Here is a 19,156-nt window from a genome sequence, read left to right as displayed (position 1 = left end):
GGACGGAACCCACACCCCGCCTCCTTAAAGGGGCCGCGACTGCCTTTGAGCCGCGTCGGCTCAGAGGGCGTTCGAGAGAGCACTGCGGGCCTCCTGGGCCCTCCCCGTGCCCGACCTCGTCCCCGTCCTCGTCCCCGCCCCGGGGGCGGCCCCGCCTCCCGGAAAGGGATGCGGATAAGCCGGATAAGGTCTTCCCCTCTGGAAAGCCGGGCCCGGGACGCGGCGCGGCCGGAACGTCTAGGTGAGCGTTCGGCGCGGGGCCCCGGGTCCGGCCTGAAGTGTGGCCCTCGGGGCTTCCCTCTCCTCCCCTCCCTTCCCCTGGGGTCTCCCCTTCCCGTGGGTGTTAGTTCTTCTCCTCCCCGGGGTCTGGTCTCCCCTCGGGGTCTCTCCTCCCAAGGTCTACTCTTCCTGGGGGTTCCTTCTCCCCCTCCCCGGGAGTCTGGTCTCCCATCCCCCTCCCGGGTCTCCCCTCTCCGGGGGTCTCCCCTTCCCGAGGATGTCTTCTCCCCCTCCCTGGGGGGCGGTGTCTGGTCTCTCCTTCCTCTCCCTAGAGGTCTCCCCTCCTCCTTTCCAGGGGTCTCTCCCGCCTTCTCCCGAGGTTCCGTCCTCTCGGCCTCACTCAGCCCCCGCCCGCTCTCTCCTCCTCCGGGCTTTGCGCCGAGAGCGGTGCTGCACCAGAGCACCCTTTACCGGACCCCGCACCTGGCGGCGGCCCCGGGGTTGCGGGGAGGGCCGATGGGGGTGCGGGCGGGAGCTGGCGAGGCTTCAGACACCGCGGGCCACTCGGTTGGACAGTCTACACTCTCCCGGTGCCTGATCCTCGGGTCAGATCTGCGGAGGAGCCGCCGCTCCACGAGCCCCTGGGGGTCCTGGCTCTGCGAGCCGCTCCCTGGTTCCCTTCGGACCTCACCCGTGGTCCCCGTTCACGGTGTCGTCCAGGTGTCAGGCGGCCCCGCCAGGTTCCAGGTCCCCTGGGAAAAGGACGCACGACGTGAGCCCCGAGTTTCCGCGTGATTCGGGGACAGCCCGTCATCCAGCTCCGGGGAGCCGCTACGAGGAGGGGGGCCTCGTGGAGGGTCGCTGCCTGTCACGGGGACAAGTATCCCGTGAATGACTCTAGCGCTTTCCTGAGGGTGGGAAGATGCAAGGATCCGGTCTGTAAATGTTCTTCCTAGAGTGTAACCTCCGAAGGGCCTGTTTTCCCAAAGCGCCAGGCCTCATTCCGTCCTGGGTCTGCGCTCCCCTCGGGCTGCGCTGTGTGCGCCCGGCACCCCATGGCTGGCCGGGGGAACCGGATGGCGAATAACGTTAACTGAGTTCACAGCCTTTTTATACGTTTTTCTGATCATTTTTTCGGCCAGAGCGGCATACTGTCTTACTGGTCCCAAATTTCTTTTATAATATAAATTTTTGAAAAGACAGTGTCTCAGTGATTGGATTATTAACGGAATACTGGGTTTTTGTACAGTTTAATTAACATTAAATACTTTAAAACTTTTTATTGTCCGTAAGAATTTTCTTCTTTCCTTCCTCTCCCCCTTTTTTTAACTCATTCTCCCATTTTACTGATTAGAAGTGAACCATAAATTGTATTGTAAGTGCTTATAAGTGCTTATAAGTGCTTTATCTTTTAAGAAATAGACTTTACGTCATCTAACTTGTTAAAGTGTAAAATAGGCTTTTCAGGTAAACTCCTCCACAGATTACATTGAGGTAGATCGCTTCCACTGGGGGTTTCTTTGCTTCCTTGGATCTTTCCACAAGTTCCCCCCTTTGTTTCCCGTTTTGTGCCTGGCCTGGAAGTTCTGGTGGCATCAGGAAGAGACACTGCAAACAACCCTCCTGCTTTCCTTTTTCCAGAGGCCCTGCACCCGCTAACCCTGATCCTGCCCCATCCAAGCGGCTCGCTCTGGAATTCCTGCCTGGAGCTCCCATACCAGGTCAGCCACCCTCCCCCCTTTAGGGTCTTGGTTCAGCTGGGTAGACGGCCGGCCCCTAGGGTGGGCTGTCCCGGGAGCTGTGTCCCACCTGGTCCTGATGGCTTCTGCCCACAGACAGAGGCTGCTGTCAATAAACCACACTGACTTTGAGCAGTTGGACCTGCTAAAACTGAGGTGGTGGGTCTGGAAGGTCCTGAGGAAGAGAGACGGAGGGGCCTCTGGCTACACGTGTGCAGGAGGCTGGGGGGCAGGGCTGCCAGGTTCTCGCATTTTATTTTAGCCTAGTGTGTAAAGTAGAAAAACAGGGACGCTGCCTCCCCGCCCCCCATTCTCCGGAGGGCCTCCAGCAATGGTCTAGGGCTCTGTGGTCCAGCAGCGGGTGTCCCAGGAGAGTGCTGCACACCCTGCAGTCTTGATAGAACTCAGAGTGGAGGCGAGAGAGAAATCTTAACCTGGTGACTTTGCTCTGAAAAAACCTGGCCTTGGACTTTATTTTTACATTTTTTTTTTGGCTGTGTTGAGTCTTTGCTGCTGTGCTGCTGCGCACGAGCTTTCTCTAGTTGCAGCGAGCGGGGGCTACTCTTCGTTGCGATGTGCGGGCTTCTCATCGCGGTGGCTTCTCTTGCTGTGGAGCATGGGCTCTAGGCGCGCAGGCTTTGGTAGTTGTGGCTCATGGGCTTAGTTGCTCCGCAGCATGTGGGATCTTCCTGGGCCAGGGCTCAAACCTGTGTCCCCTGCATTGGCAGGCAGATTCTTAACCACTGCGCCACCAGGGAAGCCCCAGATCTTGGACTTTTTATGTAAAATTATTGGAAGTTTCTTTGTTTTTGAGTAGGCTTAATAATGAACCCATATGCCTTTTTATTCTGAATCATTTATTACAAATTTTTTTTCTTAATCAAATAATCTCATCGATTTTAAAGTTAGTTTTGGGATTCCTGTTCTGCCTTTATAAAAACAAGCAAAACCTCCTAGAAATTTGGCAAAGTTGGGGAGATATATTTTAATTAATATTGGAATATGTATAAATAGAAAGTTGTAGGAGGGAAGGTTTGTGCTCAAAGTATTGATTTTTGCTATCACACTAAATGAAAAGTAACCTTGGGTTTCACTTTAGTTGAGTCATACTGAAAACCTTTGGTTTTAGGGCGTTTCCTACTTTAAAATATTAAAATGTCATAGGCATGTTTGCCATGCTCTGCAGTGTAAACGGTGCACATTACACACAGTAAGGGTGTAGTGGGAAACAGGAAGCACTTATATAGAGTTTTAAAAACTTTGAGATGATTATAGAGTCACATAAAGTTTTAAAAAATAATACAGAGAATTCCTATAGAATATACATAGAACATCCTGAAGATGCCACCAGAAAACTACTAGAACTTATCAATGAATTTGGTAAGGTTGCAGGATACAAGATCAATGCACAGAAATCTCTGGCATTCCTATACACTAACAATGAAAAATCAGAAAGAGAAATTAAGGAAACAGTCTCATTCACCATCGCAACAAAAAGAATAAAATACCTAGGAATAAACCTACCTAAGGAGGTAAAAGACCTGTACTCAGAAAACTTACACCGATGAAAGAAATCAAAGATGACATAAACAGATGGAGAAATATACAATCATTATTGTGAAAATGACTATGCTAGCCAAAGCAATATACAGATTCAATGCAATCCCTGTCAAATTACCAATGGCATTCTTTATAGAATTACAACAAAAAATTTTACAATTCGTATGGAAACACAAAAGACCCCAAATAGCCAAATCAATCTTGAGAAAAAAATAGAGCTGGAAGAATCAGGCTCGCTGACTTCAGGCTATACTACAAAGCTACAGTAATCAAGACAGTGTGGTATTGGCACAAAAACAGAAATATAGATCAATAGTAGAGGATAGAAAGCCCAGAGATAAACCCACCACATATGGTCATCTAATCTATGACAAAGGAGGCAAGAACATACAATGGAGAAAGACAGCCTCTCCAATAAGTGGTGCTGGGAAAACTGGACAGCTACCTGTGAAAGAATGAAATTAGAACACTACCTAACACCATACAGAAAAATAAACTCAAAATGGATTAAAGACCTAAATGTTAAGACCGGACACTATAAAACTCTTAGAGGAAGACATAAGAAAAACACTCTGACATAAACCACAGCAAGATCTTTTTTGACCCACCTTCTAGAGTAATGAAAATAAAAACGAGAATAAACAAATGGGACCTAATGAAACTTAAAAGCTTTTGCACAGCAAACCATAAACAAGATGGAAAGACAACCCTCAGAATGGGAGAAAATATTTGCAAATGAAGCAACGAACAAAGGATTAATCTCCAAAATATACAAAGAGCTCATGGAGCTCAATATCAAAAAAACAAACAACCCAATTAAAAAATGGGCAGAAGACCTAAATAGACATTTCACCAAAGAAGACGTACAGATGGCCAAGAGACACATGAAAAGATGCTCAACATCACTAATCATTAGAGAAATGCAAATCAAAACTACAGTGAGGTATCACCTCACACTGGTCAGAATGGCCATCGTCAAAAAATCTGCAAACAATAAATCCTGGAGAGGGTGTGGAGAAAAGGCAACCCTCTTGCACTGTTTCTGGGAATGTAAATTGATACAGCCACTATGGAGAACAGTATGGAGGGTCCTTAAAAAACTAAAAATAGACTTACCATATGACCTAGCAATCCCACTACTGGGCATATGCCCTGAGAAAACCATAATTCAAAAAGAGTCATGTAGGGCTTCCCTGGTGGTGCAGTGGTTGAGAGTCCGCCTGCCGATGCAGGGGACACGGGTTTGAGCCCTGGTCCGGGAAGATCCCACATGCCGCAGAGAGGCTAGGCCTGTGAGCCGTGGTCGCTGAGCCTGTGCGTCCGGAGCCTGTGCTCCACAACGGGAGAGGCCACAACAGTGAGAGGCCCGCGTACCGCAAAAAAAAAAAAAAAAAAAAAAAAAAAGTCATGTACCACAGTATTCATTGGAGCACTATTTGCAATAGCCAGGACACGGGAGCAACCTAAATGTCAAATGATAGATGACTGGATAAAGAAGATGTGGCACATGTATACAATGGAATATTACTCAGCCATAAGAAGGAAAGAAATTGGGTCATTTTGAGAGATGTGGATGGACCTAGAGTCTGTCATACAGAGTGAAGCAAGCCAGAAAGAGAAAAACAAGTATCGTATATTAATGCAGATATGTGGAATCTAGTAAAATGGTACAGATGAACCTATTTGCAGGGCAGGAATAGAGATGTAGAGAACGGACATGTGGACACAGCGGGAGAAGGGGAGGGTGGGACGAATTGGGAGATTAGGTTTGACATAAATACACTACCATGTATGAAATAGACAGCTAGTGGGAACCTGCTATAAAGCACAGGGAGCTCAGTGCGGTGTCTGTGATGACCTAGAAGGGTGGGATGGTGGGGGTGGGAGGGACGTCCAAGGTAGGGGGGATATAGGTATACATTTGGCTGATTCACTTCATTGTGCAGCACAAAGTAACACAACGTTGTAAAGCAATTATACTCCAATAATTAAATAAAAGAATTAGATAAATTCAGAAAATACAGAGAAATCCTATAGACCCTTCACCCAGTATCACCAGCGGGAGCTCTTGCAAGACTGTATCATAAGCAGGAGCTGGGAGAGATACAGCCCACTGCCCGATCCGGGTGCACCAGGGCACATGCACGCACTCGTGTGTGTGTAGATCTGTGTGATTCTGTTACACGTGCACACACGTGTGGCCACCACCACTGTCAGGGCACAGAACACGTCCACCCCACAGGGTCCCTCCTGCTGCCTTGTTACGTCCACAGCCATCGCCTCCCCCTTTCCTGGGCCCTGACCCCCACTGTCCCTTCCCCGTCTCTGCAGTTTGTCATCTTAAGAAAGTTGTGTAGGGAGTTCCTGGTGGCCTAGTGGTTAGGATCCCAGACTCTCACTGCCAGGGCCCAGGTTCAGTCCCTGGTCTGGGAACTGAGATCCCACAAGCCTCGCGGCCAAAAAAAAGAAGAAGAAAAGAAGTTGTGTAAATGGCATCATGCGTGAGCATGGCAGGCTCTCCTCGGCCTTGAGGTCACCTGGGTTACTGCGTCAGTTGTTCAAGATGTGGAAATTTTAAGAATTCATTATAAAACCACAACAAATCCAGAGTGTCTTTTTTTATAATTAAGAATAACAATAACAAAATAACACTATTTACTGAAAAAAACCATGTTACAGTTTAGTAGTCTGTAGGATTTGGTAGCCGAGTTTGAAGGTAAAATGAGGTGTTTATGAAAAAGGAGTGGTTCATATCTTAAGGGCTGTAAATAACTTCATGTTCACGGTAAAAGCTCTTTGCAGTGGAAATGTTAGTGTGACTACAGCTAAAATTCTCAGAGGTTTTTCATAAACGTGAATAGCTGTCTTCGGTGTTTCGGGGAGAGGGATAGCTAACTTCGGGAGCTTGTCTGAGGGAGGGGCCCGAGATGGACGGAGGGGTGTTACATGCCAGCTGCGCAGCAGTCTATCTTCCTGAAGTTTGAAACCTGTAGAAGAATCACTTTCTTTTTTTTTTTTTTTAAAGCTTATTTTAACTGTCACATTACATTTGTTTTGTTTACTGCTGTATCCATTAAACCTAGCCTGAAACATGGTAGCCATTAAATATCTATCTATTTATTTATTTATTTATTTATTTTTGCGGTACGTGGGCCTCTCACTGTTGTGGCCTCTCCCGCTGCGGAGCACAGGCTCCGGACGCGCAGGCCCAGCGGCCACGGCCCACGGGCCCAGCCGCTCCGCGGCACGCGGGATCCCCCCAGACCGGGGCACGAACCCGCGCCCCCTGCCTCGGCAGGCGGACTCCCAACCACTGCGCCACCAGGGAAGCCCAAGAATCACTTTCTGAGATCTTTTGGAGGGAATGTGCATGTCTAGGTCTGTGCAGTCAACAAAGCGCCTGCAATTTGTGTCTTGGTTCTGAAGGGTACTAAGCGTGTGCGTGTCTGCAGTGCTTGAATTCTTTCTTTCCCTTGAAACAGTAGGCGCTTAGCAACTGAGTCAATAAAATAACGGACCAGTGATATTGCCGGCTGTCTGTGGGATCAGCGGTTTGTTTGCTTAAGGTGGTAACGTTTACTTAAGGTTGTATTAAAACTGTGCCAGTGAACTCAGGAACTCAGCCCTACTCCATTATCCCACCTCATTAGGAAGCGCGCTGTCCTGCGTCCGTGGATCCTCTGGGAGATGCTGGGACCCAGAGTATCTAAACAAGTATTGAAATCGGACAGTTTCCTGACTTTCTACCCAGAATAGTGAGCCGGTGTGCAGTCTGTAATGGGTGACTTCTGATTGTCATTCTGAACACGGTGGCTCTCCTGCCCTCAGCGGTCGCCTCTGCAGGGTCTGCTGAGGTGCGTGGAGCAGTCGGCCCCCAGACCGCCGGCTGGGGCTCTTTGCTGCGTTCCCATGTGTGTCTCTGTAAGCTCTGTCGGTGTCCACTTTCTGTTGGCTGTCATTCCTTGGTTTGGTCAGTATTCTATCTCTAGAAGTGCACACTCTTATTTTTGCTAATCTACTTTACCTGGGAAACCAGATTAAACTCATTAGAATTGGGATTACCAGTGAAATGAAAATATATATATTCTAGAATAACATGATTCCTTGGAAACGGTGGGTTTTGTTTTGTTTCGTTTTCTTTTTGGCATAAGGACTTGGGCCTAGTTGCCAGGCTCAGTGGGTGTATTTCAGGGTGCGTCTTACTGGGCTCTCCTGCATTTGTCACCTCTTCCATCTTTGTTCTCTATCTTCCTGCCTCCGAGGTCATTCTTTCTTGGTGACCCTGCTGACCTGGCCTCCATCTGCGCCTGGATCAGCCCTCCTCTGGGCGACACAGCTGCCAGCTCCCCCCGCTGCTGGGGCCGGGGTCCTGTCTGCGCCCTGCTGCCAGGATGAGCTCCCAGGTGCTGCTTGAAGTCTTCCTTAAGGGAGAAGAGGAGGAACCTGAATCTGCATGATAGAAAGTGTCTGAGTGTGGTTGTAGTTTGTAATTTTTTTTCTCTCCTTGACATCTTGTTAGCACGTAAAGGTAGGCTGACATTGGAAATTTGACGGAATTCCAGGTGACTCAGGAAAGCACACGTACGGCCCAGCCAGCTCGGCTCCATTTCCCAGCCCCTCGGACCTGGTTCCAGGGCCCCTCATCTGTGATGGGGGAAGCAGGTGGTGTTTCCTGGCCTTTGATATGTGAACCGTATGAAATGGGATTGGTTTTTGTCTTTTGTATGTGGTAGATTTAGTAGGTATATGAGGCTGAGTTTCACTTTAAAAAGTTGCTTTTAAATTCAGATGTAATCTTTAATCTCAGCTCTTCATCAGGCACCATACTTTAAATTCAGTGTTTGATTGTGATCTAAGTGCAGCAGATAGTTCAGATGTTGTTCTACGAAAAATAACATTTTCCTCGGAAAAGTGGTAGTTTTTAGTAATTATTTAAAACTTTAATCTCCGTAGCAATGGGTCATCGTTCAACTATACGTGTCAATACATCTCTTTCAGCTGAAAATGCGCATCTCAGATGCAAGCCCGACCTAGCAAGAGTCCTTGGCCCGCCTTGCCCTGTCCCTCAAGTCGGATCATGAAGGTGCTGGGGAGAAGCCACCTGTGGGTGTGGCTCCCGTTCCTTCACCTGCTGGCCAGCGGCGCGGAGCACGAGGAAGCGGTGAGACACGCCATCGAGTTGCACCGGCGCCAAGGGGCGGCCGTCACCCAGAGGAGACAGTGGGTCCTGGACGGTTGCAGAAAGCTCTCCGGGCTTCTTCGCCAAAAGGCTGTGGTTCTTAACAAACTGAAAAGTGCAGTCAGAGCAGTGGAAAAAGACGCCAGCCTTTCGGATGAAGAGAAGCTGTTTCAGGTGCACATGTTTGAAATTTTCCAGAAAGAGCTGAATGAAAGTGAAAACTCAGTCTTCCAGGCCGTCCATGGACTCCAGAGAGCCCTGCAGGGCGACTACAGGGACGTGGCCAATGTGAAGGAGAGCAGCTGGCAGCGCCTGGAGGCCCTGCGGAAGGCAGCCATCAAGGTGGGTCCAAGGCGGGGCGGGGTGCACCCGCGGAGGGGGCTCCGATCTGACCCAGCAGGCGCAGGAGAGCCGCTCCCTTGGCGCAGTCACTTAGCAGAGCCACATTTGAGCACTTCTAGGGGTCTCTCATGCTTTCTCCATGGTGGAGATCCCTGGGTATTGAAAAGAGTTACTCGTGTTCCCCCAGTGAACTGACGTGGAAATAAGCCCATTGTAATTGCCGTCAGGGTTTTGAGCTTCTGATAAGAATCACTTTTAGTGTGAAGGCTGACTTTCTTCAAGGCCCACATACTGAAAACAAAAATATTAAAGGTAGTTTTAAACAAATGTGTACATTTGAATTAAGGATTTTGATGAAGGATACTCTTATTTTTAAATTTTTATTATTTTTTAAATAAATTTATTTATTTTTGTTTTTTGGCTGCGTTGGGTCTTTGTTGCTGCGCACAGGCTTTCTCTAGTTGCGGCGAGCTGGGGCTACTCTTTGTTGCGGTGCGCGGGCTTCTCGTTGCAGTGGTTTCTCTTGTTGTGGAGCACGGGCTCTAGGTGCACAGACTTTAGTAGATGCGGCGCGTGGGCTCAGTAGTTGTGGCTTGCCAGCTCTAGAGCACAGCCTCAGTAGCTGTGGCGCACGGGCTTAGCTGCTCTGCGGTATGTGGGATCTTCCCGGACCAGGGCTCGAACCTGTGTCTCCTGCATTGGCAGGTAGATTCTTAACCACTGCGCCACCAGGGAAGCCCCTGAAGGATACTTTTTTTTTTTTTTTTTGTGGTACGGAGGCCTCTCGCTGTTGTGGCCTCTCTCGTTGCGGAGCACAGGCTCCGGACGCGCAGGCTCACCGGCCATGGCTCACGGGCCCAACTGCTCTGTGGTATGTGGGATCTTCCCGGACCGGGGCACGAACCCGTGTTCCCTGCATTGGCAGGCGGACTCTCAACCACTGCGCCACCAGGGAAGCCCTACCCTGAAGGATACTTTTAAAATGATGAGAAGAAACTATTATTGCGTCAGACGTGATGGTTGTATAATACTTGAAAGCTGTCGTTTAAGCCATCTGTTGTGTGCCAGGCACTTTAAATATACGAAGTATCATGTCGTCTTCATGGAAAGGCTATGGCAATATTATACAGCTTAAAAAGTAAAGAAGATACAAATTATTAAACTTTGTTTTGCCCAAGTGTGGTAGTTTGGGTAGGAATGTGGTGATGGGGTAAGTAGCCCCCTGGACTCGGGCGTCCTGCCTGTTGTTGGAAACAGACCGCCCCCCACAGCGGGATCACCGCCTCACCAGGTCCTTCGCACGGGTGGGACATTAAACTCCTTGGCGTTAAAGAGGGAGTCGCAGGGGTGTCGGTTTGCGGTAGTTTAACGGTAGAACAGAGAACAAACATGAGTTTGAGTGGCGCTGACCCCACCCGCCTGCTCTCTGCTGGTTCTGGCCTCACGGGTCTGAGGCGGTCCAGGCGCTGAGTAGAGGCCGCGAAACGGCCGAGCCTATGCCTGGGGCCACCCTCCGTTCGGCGCCTACTCCGCTTCGAACGTGAGCAAGTAGAGGGATTCGATTTGCGATCCCTCGAGCTTGAGCATGGCTGTGTGCTGTACACGTGTTAAACTCTGTTCCCGGCACCACCCATCAACTGTGCACGTAAGTAATGCTGTCAGATTCTCCTGGAACATCTCCCCTTCGTAACTTGGAAGTCCACTGTATTCCGCTCAGAAATGTCTAGCTAAATAGGTGCGCAGCTGGGCTTCACACGCAGTCGGCACAGTGGCTGCAACCGCATCAGGGTCGGCGGGTGGTTTTCGTGTGAAGAGAGGGCCTTCGGCGTCTCTTTACGCTGGTGTGTTACATCCGTGTGTGTAAGTAGCCTTCCTGCGGGGTTTGCAGTGCCCTGGGGCACCTGGCCTCCACTGCCGTGTTCGCAGCGGGCAGGTCGTCCAGGTTTCCTTCGTCATAAACACCACCCTTCATTTCTTGCAAATGAATAGGAAGAGACGGAGTATGTGGAACTTCTGGCAGCAGAAAAACATCAGGCTGAAGTTCTTAAAAGCATGCAGCATCGGAACAAAAGTTTATCCCTCCTGGATGAGATCCTTGAGGACGTGAGGAAGGCGGCAGACCGTCTGGAGAAGGAGACGGAGGAACGCGCTTTCGACGACAATAGGTCGGTGAGTAGCGTCCACAGCAAGGTCCCCTCCGCCTGCCGAGCCGCTGAGAGGACGTGCACTTGGGACTGTTTGCGGGTGTACGGTAGTGCAGGCTGAAAACGAAGATGAGGCTGACGCACTCGTGTGGCCCTGAAGACGTGCCCCGTTTCCTCTGCTTCCCGCCCGGCCCCGTGTTTGGTCAGCGCCCCCCCCCCCCCCCCGCCCCGACTGCCCCGCGCCCAGCAGCTTGTCTGTCTCCCCGGCCTTGGCTCCGGTCTCAGGAAGCTGGCCCTGGATGGCCACGTTTCAGTGCAGATCTGCCCGGGAGAGGCTCGCTCCTTACAGGAAACCACCTTTGGGTCCCAAGCAGCATGTCAGAGTGAGTCCTGGGACGGACTCAGGAAAGGGTTAGGTAATGACAGCAAACCAGAGCAAGGCTGGAGAGGGAAGGGGAGTGGGGCCCGCAGTGACCCCGGGGCTGGGGAGGCTCTGGGTGTGTGAGGGCCGTGCGCCTGGGGAAGAGTGTCCTTGCTTTTACCCCGCGCACCAGGCACTCTGCCCTCCGCGACTCCGGGCTCTTCCACACTGGCCCTCCCCCGGTCCTCCCGTGGTTCAGTTCACCCTGGCACCGTCCCCGTGGGGCTGGCGTGGACCCCGTGGGGACAGGCCCAGCCCAAGACGGCCCCTACTCCAAATGCCAACGCCCCTCCCTCTGGCGTTTGCTGTGCTGCCCACAGAGCTCAGTCTGTTTGCTAGGTTGGCAGATTGGCACGAAGGACACAGCTCAGACGGAAGAGGTACAGGGGCAGGGTGTGGGGGACGGTGGCCGCTCCCCTGCCCGCTCCGGGCCTGGCAGCCTCCCCCAAACACCTCCACACGTTCAGCAGCCTGGAAGCTCTCGGAAGCTCGTGACTGAAGGGTCTTCATGGAGGCTTCGTTATTTAGGCTTCTGACAAACTCGGCCTTGAGCCCCTCTGCCCTCCCAGAGGCCGTGGTGGAGCTGCGAGTTCAGCCCTCATCACGTGGCCGGCTCCTCTGGTGACCAGGCCCTCCCGTGGGTACCCGGGGGCTCTCCACCACCCCTCGCTCACCCGAGGGCAGGTGAGGTCGCGAGGGGCTTATTATGAAGGACAGCACACTCCTTTCACCTCTGCTGCTCTGGAGTGATTCGGGAACCGAGGCCAAAAGACCCAATATAGGGCAAGATGTTTGCATCGCTCTTTATCACTCAGGAAGTCCTGCGGGTTTGGGGGCTGTGGGCAGGAAAGGGGTCTAAGACCAAATATGTGTTTCTTGTTACAGATCACAGCGCCACGCCCTGAATCAGGTAGAGTAGGTGTTTGGAAGTAATAGAAATCCTGAACACTTCCATCCTTAAATCGCTTTTCAATTGAAAGGCTTTTTCGAATTTTCTAATTTATTGGTCTTTGGTCACACTTGACAGAATGCTGAGAACGTTCCTGTCGTTCTTCTGTGGGGGACTTACTCTCTAACATTTGACCTTGAACTTAAACACGTCTAATTGGTTGTAGTGACACAACACTGTCATTGTTACAGGTCAGAGGGGTCAACTTTGAGGCAGTTCTGCGGGTGGAAGAGGACGAGGCCGGCTCCAAGCAGAACCTCACGAACCGGGAGGTTGAGGAGGACCTGGGCCTGAGCATGCTCATCGACTCCCAGAATAACCAGTACATCCTGACCAAGCCCAGGGACGCCACCATCCCGCGGGCAGACCCCCACCTCATCAAGGTAGCCCGCGCCTCCGCCTGGCACCCACGTCCGCTGCCTAAAAGCTGCCTTCGCTAGAATAGCTCCTTCTCGAGGGGCAGAGAGGGCCTGGCCGTGGTTTCACGTGTGGCCTGTGTCGACGTGGGGGCGGCCTGAGGTGCACACCTGCACCCTTGGAGGGAGCCGGTCTAGTGGGGGGACGTGGAATTCTTTAGACTCGAGGTCGACAGGGTTGTGGTTCGGGATCACTGTTTGGACTTGGACCGTGTGAGTGACAGGTGTGAGAGTGAGGGAGTGCAGCCTGCGCAGGGCCACATCAGTCGCTGGGTCTCCAGCTAAACTCCCTGACGCTGGAATCTGTTCAGGAGAAGAGACCGAGGCAAAGAACTCAGCCTTCAAGGTGCTGCCAGGACAGACAGCCGAGGGGCAGGTAGACATGCGGTCCCCACGGGCTTGTCCCGTGTGAGGGGCTGATCCCTGAACTGCTGTCTCGAATCCAGGGGTGAAAGACAGCACGTGTGTGGCCTTCCTTGGTTTTGACCACGTGGGGACTGGGAGGGGCTGAGTCTGAGAACGCGACTTCGTGCCCTTGGCGAGGGGCAGGGTCTCTCCACTGCGCAGTTGCCCCCCTTCCCCTTTGTACGTAGCGTAGCTTCTGGGGCGGCATCTTGAGGCCACGTGAATACCCCATTCCTCGCCACCCTCGGGCCAGCATCCTTAGCACCGTCCACGAGTCTCTTCTGGACCGGTTCATACCCTGAAGGTTAGGTCGCCTTCGTGCCGTGGGAGCACAGTGGGGAAGGGCTCCTGGACTCGAGCCCTGAGAGGAGTCCTCGTACTCACAGTTCTCAGAGGACTGTCACGGGGTCCACGCGAGACAGACACATCGCTGTAATCGTTAGACGCTGAGGAGCGAGCCTAACCTGCTCCCAGAAGCCTCCCTCGGCTCCCGCACTTGCCTTTCTGCCCCCTCAGTGAGGCCAGGGTACCGTCCCACCCTACCTTCTCCTTTCTCTTGCTGCCTGTTATCTTATGTGTGTGTTTCTTGTCTGTTTATCCTTCTGTTAGGACATCGTCACCATAGGGATGTTGTCCTTACCATGCGGCTGGCTCTGTACAACGATAGGACTGCCGACCATGTTTGGTTACATCATCTGTGGCGTGCTTCTGGGGCCCTCCGGACTCAACAGTATTAAGGTAAGAACAAAATTGAACTGTTTAGTGTCTGTTGAACTTGAATTAATGAAGATAGTGGTTTCTTATAAATCACATCAAAGAAGATGTCTTTTAAAGTTAACTGAGGAATCTCTAAAGTGTAAGAAAGTCATTTTGTTCATTAATGAATGAGCAGCTTGACCAGACAAATGATCCTCTTCGTGTCTTTAAAATTATATTAGTTTTAAAGATTCTATTTGCAGTAATATTATGGGCTGGATTATTCGGACACTGAAAGGAACTAAAAATCCTGGATTAAATGTATTTTTAAAACATGCTTGGAGGGCTTCCCTGGTGGCGCAGTGGTTGAGAGTCCACCTGCCGATGCAGGGGACACGGGTTCGTGCCCCGGTCCAGGAGGATCCCACATGCCGCGGAATGGCTGGGCCCGTGAGCCATGGCTGCTGAGCCTGCGCGTCCGGAGCCTTTGCTCCACGACGGGAGAGGCCACAACAGTGAGAGGCCCGCGTAAAAAAAAAAAAAACAACATGCTTGGGACTTCCCTGGTGGTGCAGTGGTTAAGAATCTGCCTGCCAAGGCAGGGGACACAGCTTCGAGCCCTGGTCTGGGAAGATCACACGTGCTGCGGAGTGACTAAGCCCGCGTGCCACGACTACTGAGCCCGCGTGCCACGACTACTGAGCCCGTGTGCCACAACTACTGAGCCCACGCGCCGCATCTACTGAAGCCTGCGCACCTAGAGCCTGTGCTCCGCAACAAGAGAAGCCACCACAATGAGGAGCCCGTGCACTGCAACGAAGAGTAGCCCCTGCTCGCTGCAACTAGAGAAAGCCCGCGCGCAGCGACGAAGACCCAGTGCAGCAAGAAAATAAGTAAAAATTAAAAAAACCAAAAAACCAAAAACCACGCTTAACACCCTGAGAAGCTGGTAAAGTAGTGAGCAGTGACCCAGCCTGCCTGTGGGTGTCTGGAGGCCCGGGAGGATGCGGGTGCTGAGGCTGCTCCTGCTGAAGGCTGTTTGCTGAGCAGATTGAGGGGAGCATTGTCCTGTGTTGGTGGCGCTTTTGATGGTGAGGAAAGAGTCCCAAGCCTTATGGGCTTCAAGCTGGGTCCTTGAAAAGAAAACGCAATGTGGACAAAGGGAAAGAGAGTGCCATGTAGAGGTGTCCTGGTCCCACCCCAGCGGAACCTGCAGTGCAGGGTGTGGGAAGGGGCCACGGTGTGCCCCGCCCTGCCTGATGCTTCCCTTTGGGTAGCATGGGAGTCGGTGAAGCGGGGGCTCCACCTGCAGCCTCATCCCCTCCTCGGCGTAGCCCACCCGCACCGGGTCTGGAGGGTCCTGAGGGATCCCCCCGCTGGACAACACGGGGGGGTCGAGGCGGCCTTCACACTGACTGATCCTCACAGCAGACTGTGTTGCCAGGTGAGCAGTACCTGGATGCTGCTGGCTGAGAGCCTGGACCTTGGTGAGGAGATGAGTGTAGCCGCTACCCAGCAGGGTGGCTTCTGGGAAGCCTGGTTTTAATTCAACTTTTTTTTTTTTTAACATCTTTATTGGAGTATAATTGCTTTAAAATGGTGTGTTAGTTGCTGCTGTATAACAAAGTGAATCAGCTATACATATATATATATCCCCGTATCTCTTCCCTCTTGCGTCTCCCTCCCACCCTCCCTATCCCACGCCTCTAGGTGGTCACAAAGCACCGAGCTGATCTCCCTGTGCTATGCGGCTGCTTCCCACTAGCCATCTGTTTTACATTTGGGAGTGTATATACGTCCATGCCACCCTCTCACTTCGTCCCAGCTTACCCTTCCCCCTCCCTGTGTCCTCACGTCCAATCTCTACATCTGCGTCTTTATTCCTCCCCTGCCCCTAGGTTCTTCAGAACTATTCTTTTTGAGATTCCATATATATGTGTTAGCATATGGTATTTGTTTTTCTGTTTCTGACTTACCTCACTCTGTATGACAGACTCTAGGTCCATCCACCTCACTACAAATAGCTCAATTTCATTTCCTTTTATGGCTGAGTACTATTCCATCGTATACACGTGCCACATCTTCTTTATCCATTCATCCGTCCATGGACACGTAGGTTGCTTCCGTGTCCTGGCTACTGTAAATAGAGCTGCAGTGAACATGGTGGTGCACGACTCTTTTTCAATTATGGTCTCCTCTCAGCTTTTTAAATAGGTAGTTCTTATGTGATTGAAACAGTATAAAAAGCTGTGGGTGGAAAATCTTTGCCTGGCCTTGTCCCACCCTCCCTTTCCAGGACATCTGCAGGCACTGGGAGACGCAAGTGTATCTTCCTTTTCCTTTTTACTTAACAGCAAAGACAGCTCGTAAGCAAAGAATTAAGGCTGAATAACTAGGTAATAGATCCAACTGGGTACTATGAATATTGCATTTCTTAATAAGTTACCTATACCATGGAAAAATAATATAATTACAGTAGATAAAAATACCAAGATCAGGACTTCCCTGGCGGTCCAGTGGTTACGACTCTGCGCTCCCAGTGCAGGGGGCCCAGGTTCCATCCCTGGTCGGGGAACTGGATCTGCATGCCACATGGTGTGGCCAGAAACAAAAAACATAAACAAAAACAAAACCCCAAACAAACGAACAAAAATACCAAGATAAAATTACCAAATTAAAAATGCAAGATCATACTAGCCGAAAGAGGGAGTGGTTAATGGAGAGAGTCTAATTGTATGTAATTGTACTTCAGTATTTATCTTTTCATAGTAGGGAGTTAACAGGCTTTCATTTTCTAAGTCAAGAAGTATAGGTTTAAGTATGTTACTTTGAAGTCAGGTTGCAGCCTAATTTTCAAAAGGGAAAATAAATAGTAGCAGTAAGGAAGCATAAAAAGCAGAAGACATAAAAGAATTGAGAGCAAACGTTGTTTTATAGCAAGTATATGTGGAATAAACTTCTGTATGAAAAGAGACAGGTTTGCAGATGGTGTCAGGAAAAAAAGTACAACAAACGAGATTGAATAAAAATAAAGTGAATAAAAGGTTGAGAGTGAAAGGAGGAAATGTGCTGATAGAAAGAGGGCAAATCGGTGGTGTTCACAGCCAGCAGACAGAGGAGGCGCACGGCGGGGCCTGGGTGGCACACCGACACACGAAGGCCTGGACTCTATTTTCACGTGTTCAGGGAACGTTGAAAAAATCAAAAAGTTAGTGGCCAAAATGCAAACCTCAACTGTAAGTAATATAAGTAGTACCAAATGTACTGGTACGAACAACACTGTCTGCTGTAGTGCAGGAACGTTGATGGTAAAAAGCAAATGAGGGGCACTGTACGTCAGGACCTGTGGGGAGTGGCCAGATGGGGTCCAGGAGAAAATCCCACACTCAGTCTCACCCAGACCCAAGGAAAGTAAAGCACTCCTGTCAGTTAAGTGTTAAACTCAGGTTTAATGCCTCCCCGTCCCCAAAGGAAGCTAATGGAAGGAAGTAATGGAAGTACCAGTGGAAATTAATGAACTTGAAAGTGGGTGAATTCATGAGTTGTTTCCTAGAAAATAAATAAAAATATTCCTCCAGCTAATCAAGAAAAAGGAAAAAAGGCACTACCGTCAGGAAGTTCAGAGTATCTCAGATATAGAGGAAATTCAGATCGTTGTTTGTTTGTTGTTTTAAATACTGGGCTTTTTGGTGGAGTCCCACTGAGTATGTTAGGACAAGATGGTTCTGTGAAGTACACGTGATATCTTAAATACGTTCAGTTTTACGGTTTTAAAACTTTCTTGTTTCTCAGTCAGTTGTGCAGGTGGAGACGTTGGGAGAGTTTGGCGTGTTCTTTACTCTCTTCCTCGTTGGCTTAGAATTTTCCCCAGAGAAGCTGAGAAAGGTGAGTCCACCAGTGTGCTTGTGTCGTTGCCCCACTGAGATTAACGTGCCCTGCAACCACCGTCCACGTTCGTTGGAGACCTGCCCAGGAGATGAGGTCTGTTTAGAGTAGAATATGGTGTTGGAGTTTGATGTTATTTCTGGAACATAAACTCCAGAAGATAAAATGTTTAAAAAAAAAGAGTGAAAATTCAGTGAATAAATGGAATTAGCTTTCAGTGGCTAATTCCAAACCGGGTCTGAGAAGTGCTGTGTTCAAACTTACTGATTTTTGAGTCCCTCCAAGAGGGTCCAACGCTGGTAGAGGCCGAAATATCATAGGGATGGAACGTTCAGTGTGTTACTCTGGGGAAAAACTCCTCGTTTTCCTAAATAAGTGGCAAATTTTGATTATTGCTGTGTCACTGTAAGATGAAAATATCTGAAAGGTTAATAGTATTTAAGACCATATGTATGAATAAATGTTAAAATAGTGGAAGCAACAGTTCCTCCTAAATTTGTTGACTTTTAGAATGATTACTTTGAAAGCCGGAATATTCGAGAATGGAAACAGAGTTAGGTTGGAAGTGAATTCATGAAAAGCTACTTTGTGTTTGAACAGACAGCTCACAGAAGAGGAGAAAGCTGATGAGAAAGCAGATGGGGGTGTGTGGGAAATGACAGGGAGGCTGCTGGTTACAGGAAGGGGCAGCTCCATCCAGGCCCCATTTGCCACCAGCTTAACAGGACACTAGTGTCGAGTCAGCAGGGCTCTCAGTGACTTTGCGGGTGGTCACTGGGCGCCCTCCCACCAGGCTGATGAGAGTGACAGCTCGTGCCCCTTCTGGGGAGCAGTCCGGCAGTTGGATTCGAGAGCCTTGCCAGGTTCACGTCCTTCACTTGTGGTTCTGCTCCTGGGTTTCTAGGCAAAGGGAAGAGTCAAGCCCAAGTTTTGGTTTTTGTTTTTAAAATTAGCCCCTAAAAGGTACTCAGCTCCTCACTGTAGCATTTTTATGGAAGATCCAAAGCAGGCTGAGTGTCTGAGGCTAAGCTGGGATGTAGCTGCTGGGTGGACTCTTACGTAGCCATTAAAAGTGTTACAAGAATGTGCAGTAACAAAGAGAAAAATGTTAAATGCTGAACTTCAAAAGAAAAAGTGAGCGTATAGTGTGACTGTGGCGACACAGAAGGAGCCCAGAAGCGCCAAACACCCGTGGGTGCTG

The 19,156-nt window shown here is 50.1% G+C and overlaps 1 protein-coding gene across 11 annotated transcripts in view; it reads left to right on the top strand.

Annotated features, from left to right (window-relative positions):
* Positions 1 to 37: 37 nt before the first annotated feature.
* Positions 38 to 19,156, top strand: part of TMCO3 (transmembrane and coiled-coil domains 3) — a 31,438-nt gene continuing 12,319 nt past the window's right edge. For 5 of the 11 annotated variants that reach the window (XM_067713076.1, XM_067713073.1, XM_067713074.1 and 2 more), the window contains exons 1-7: positions 182 to 241; positions 1,861 to 1,940; positions 8,517 to 9,039; positions 11,029 to 11,208; positions 12,745 to 12,939; positions 13,984 to 14,112; positions 17,863 to 17,955. In XM_067713076.1, the coding sequence (XP_067569177.1) occupies positions 8,536 to 9,039; positions 11,029 to 11,208; positions 12,745 to 12,939; positions 13,984 to 14,112; positions 17,863 to 17,955 (1,101 nt within the window). In that variant the 5' untranslated portion in view covers positions 182 to 241; positions 1,861 to 1,940; positions 8,517 to 8,535. Of the gene's footprint in view, positions 242 to 1,860; positions 1,941 to 8,516; positions 9,040 to 11,028; positions 11,209 to 12,744; positions 12,940 to 13,983; positions 14,113 to 17,862; positions 17,956 to 19,156 lie in introns of all 11 variants that reach the window. The other 6 variants (XM_067713077.1, XM_067713075.1, XM_067713072.1 and 3 more) reach the window with 4 other exon arrangements.

The sequence above is a fragment of the Pseudorca crassidens genome, chromosome 18 (genome assembly GCF_039906515.1).
Source record: "Pseudorca crassidens isolate mPseCra1 chromosome 18, mPseCra1.hap1, whole genome shotgun sequence".
NCBI lineage: Eukaryota > Metazoa > Chordata > Mammalia > Artiodactyla > Delphinidae > Pseudorca > Pseudorca crassidens.
This window is presented reverse-complemented; position numbering and strand designations above follow the sequence as displayed.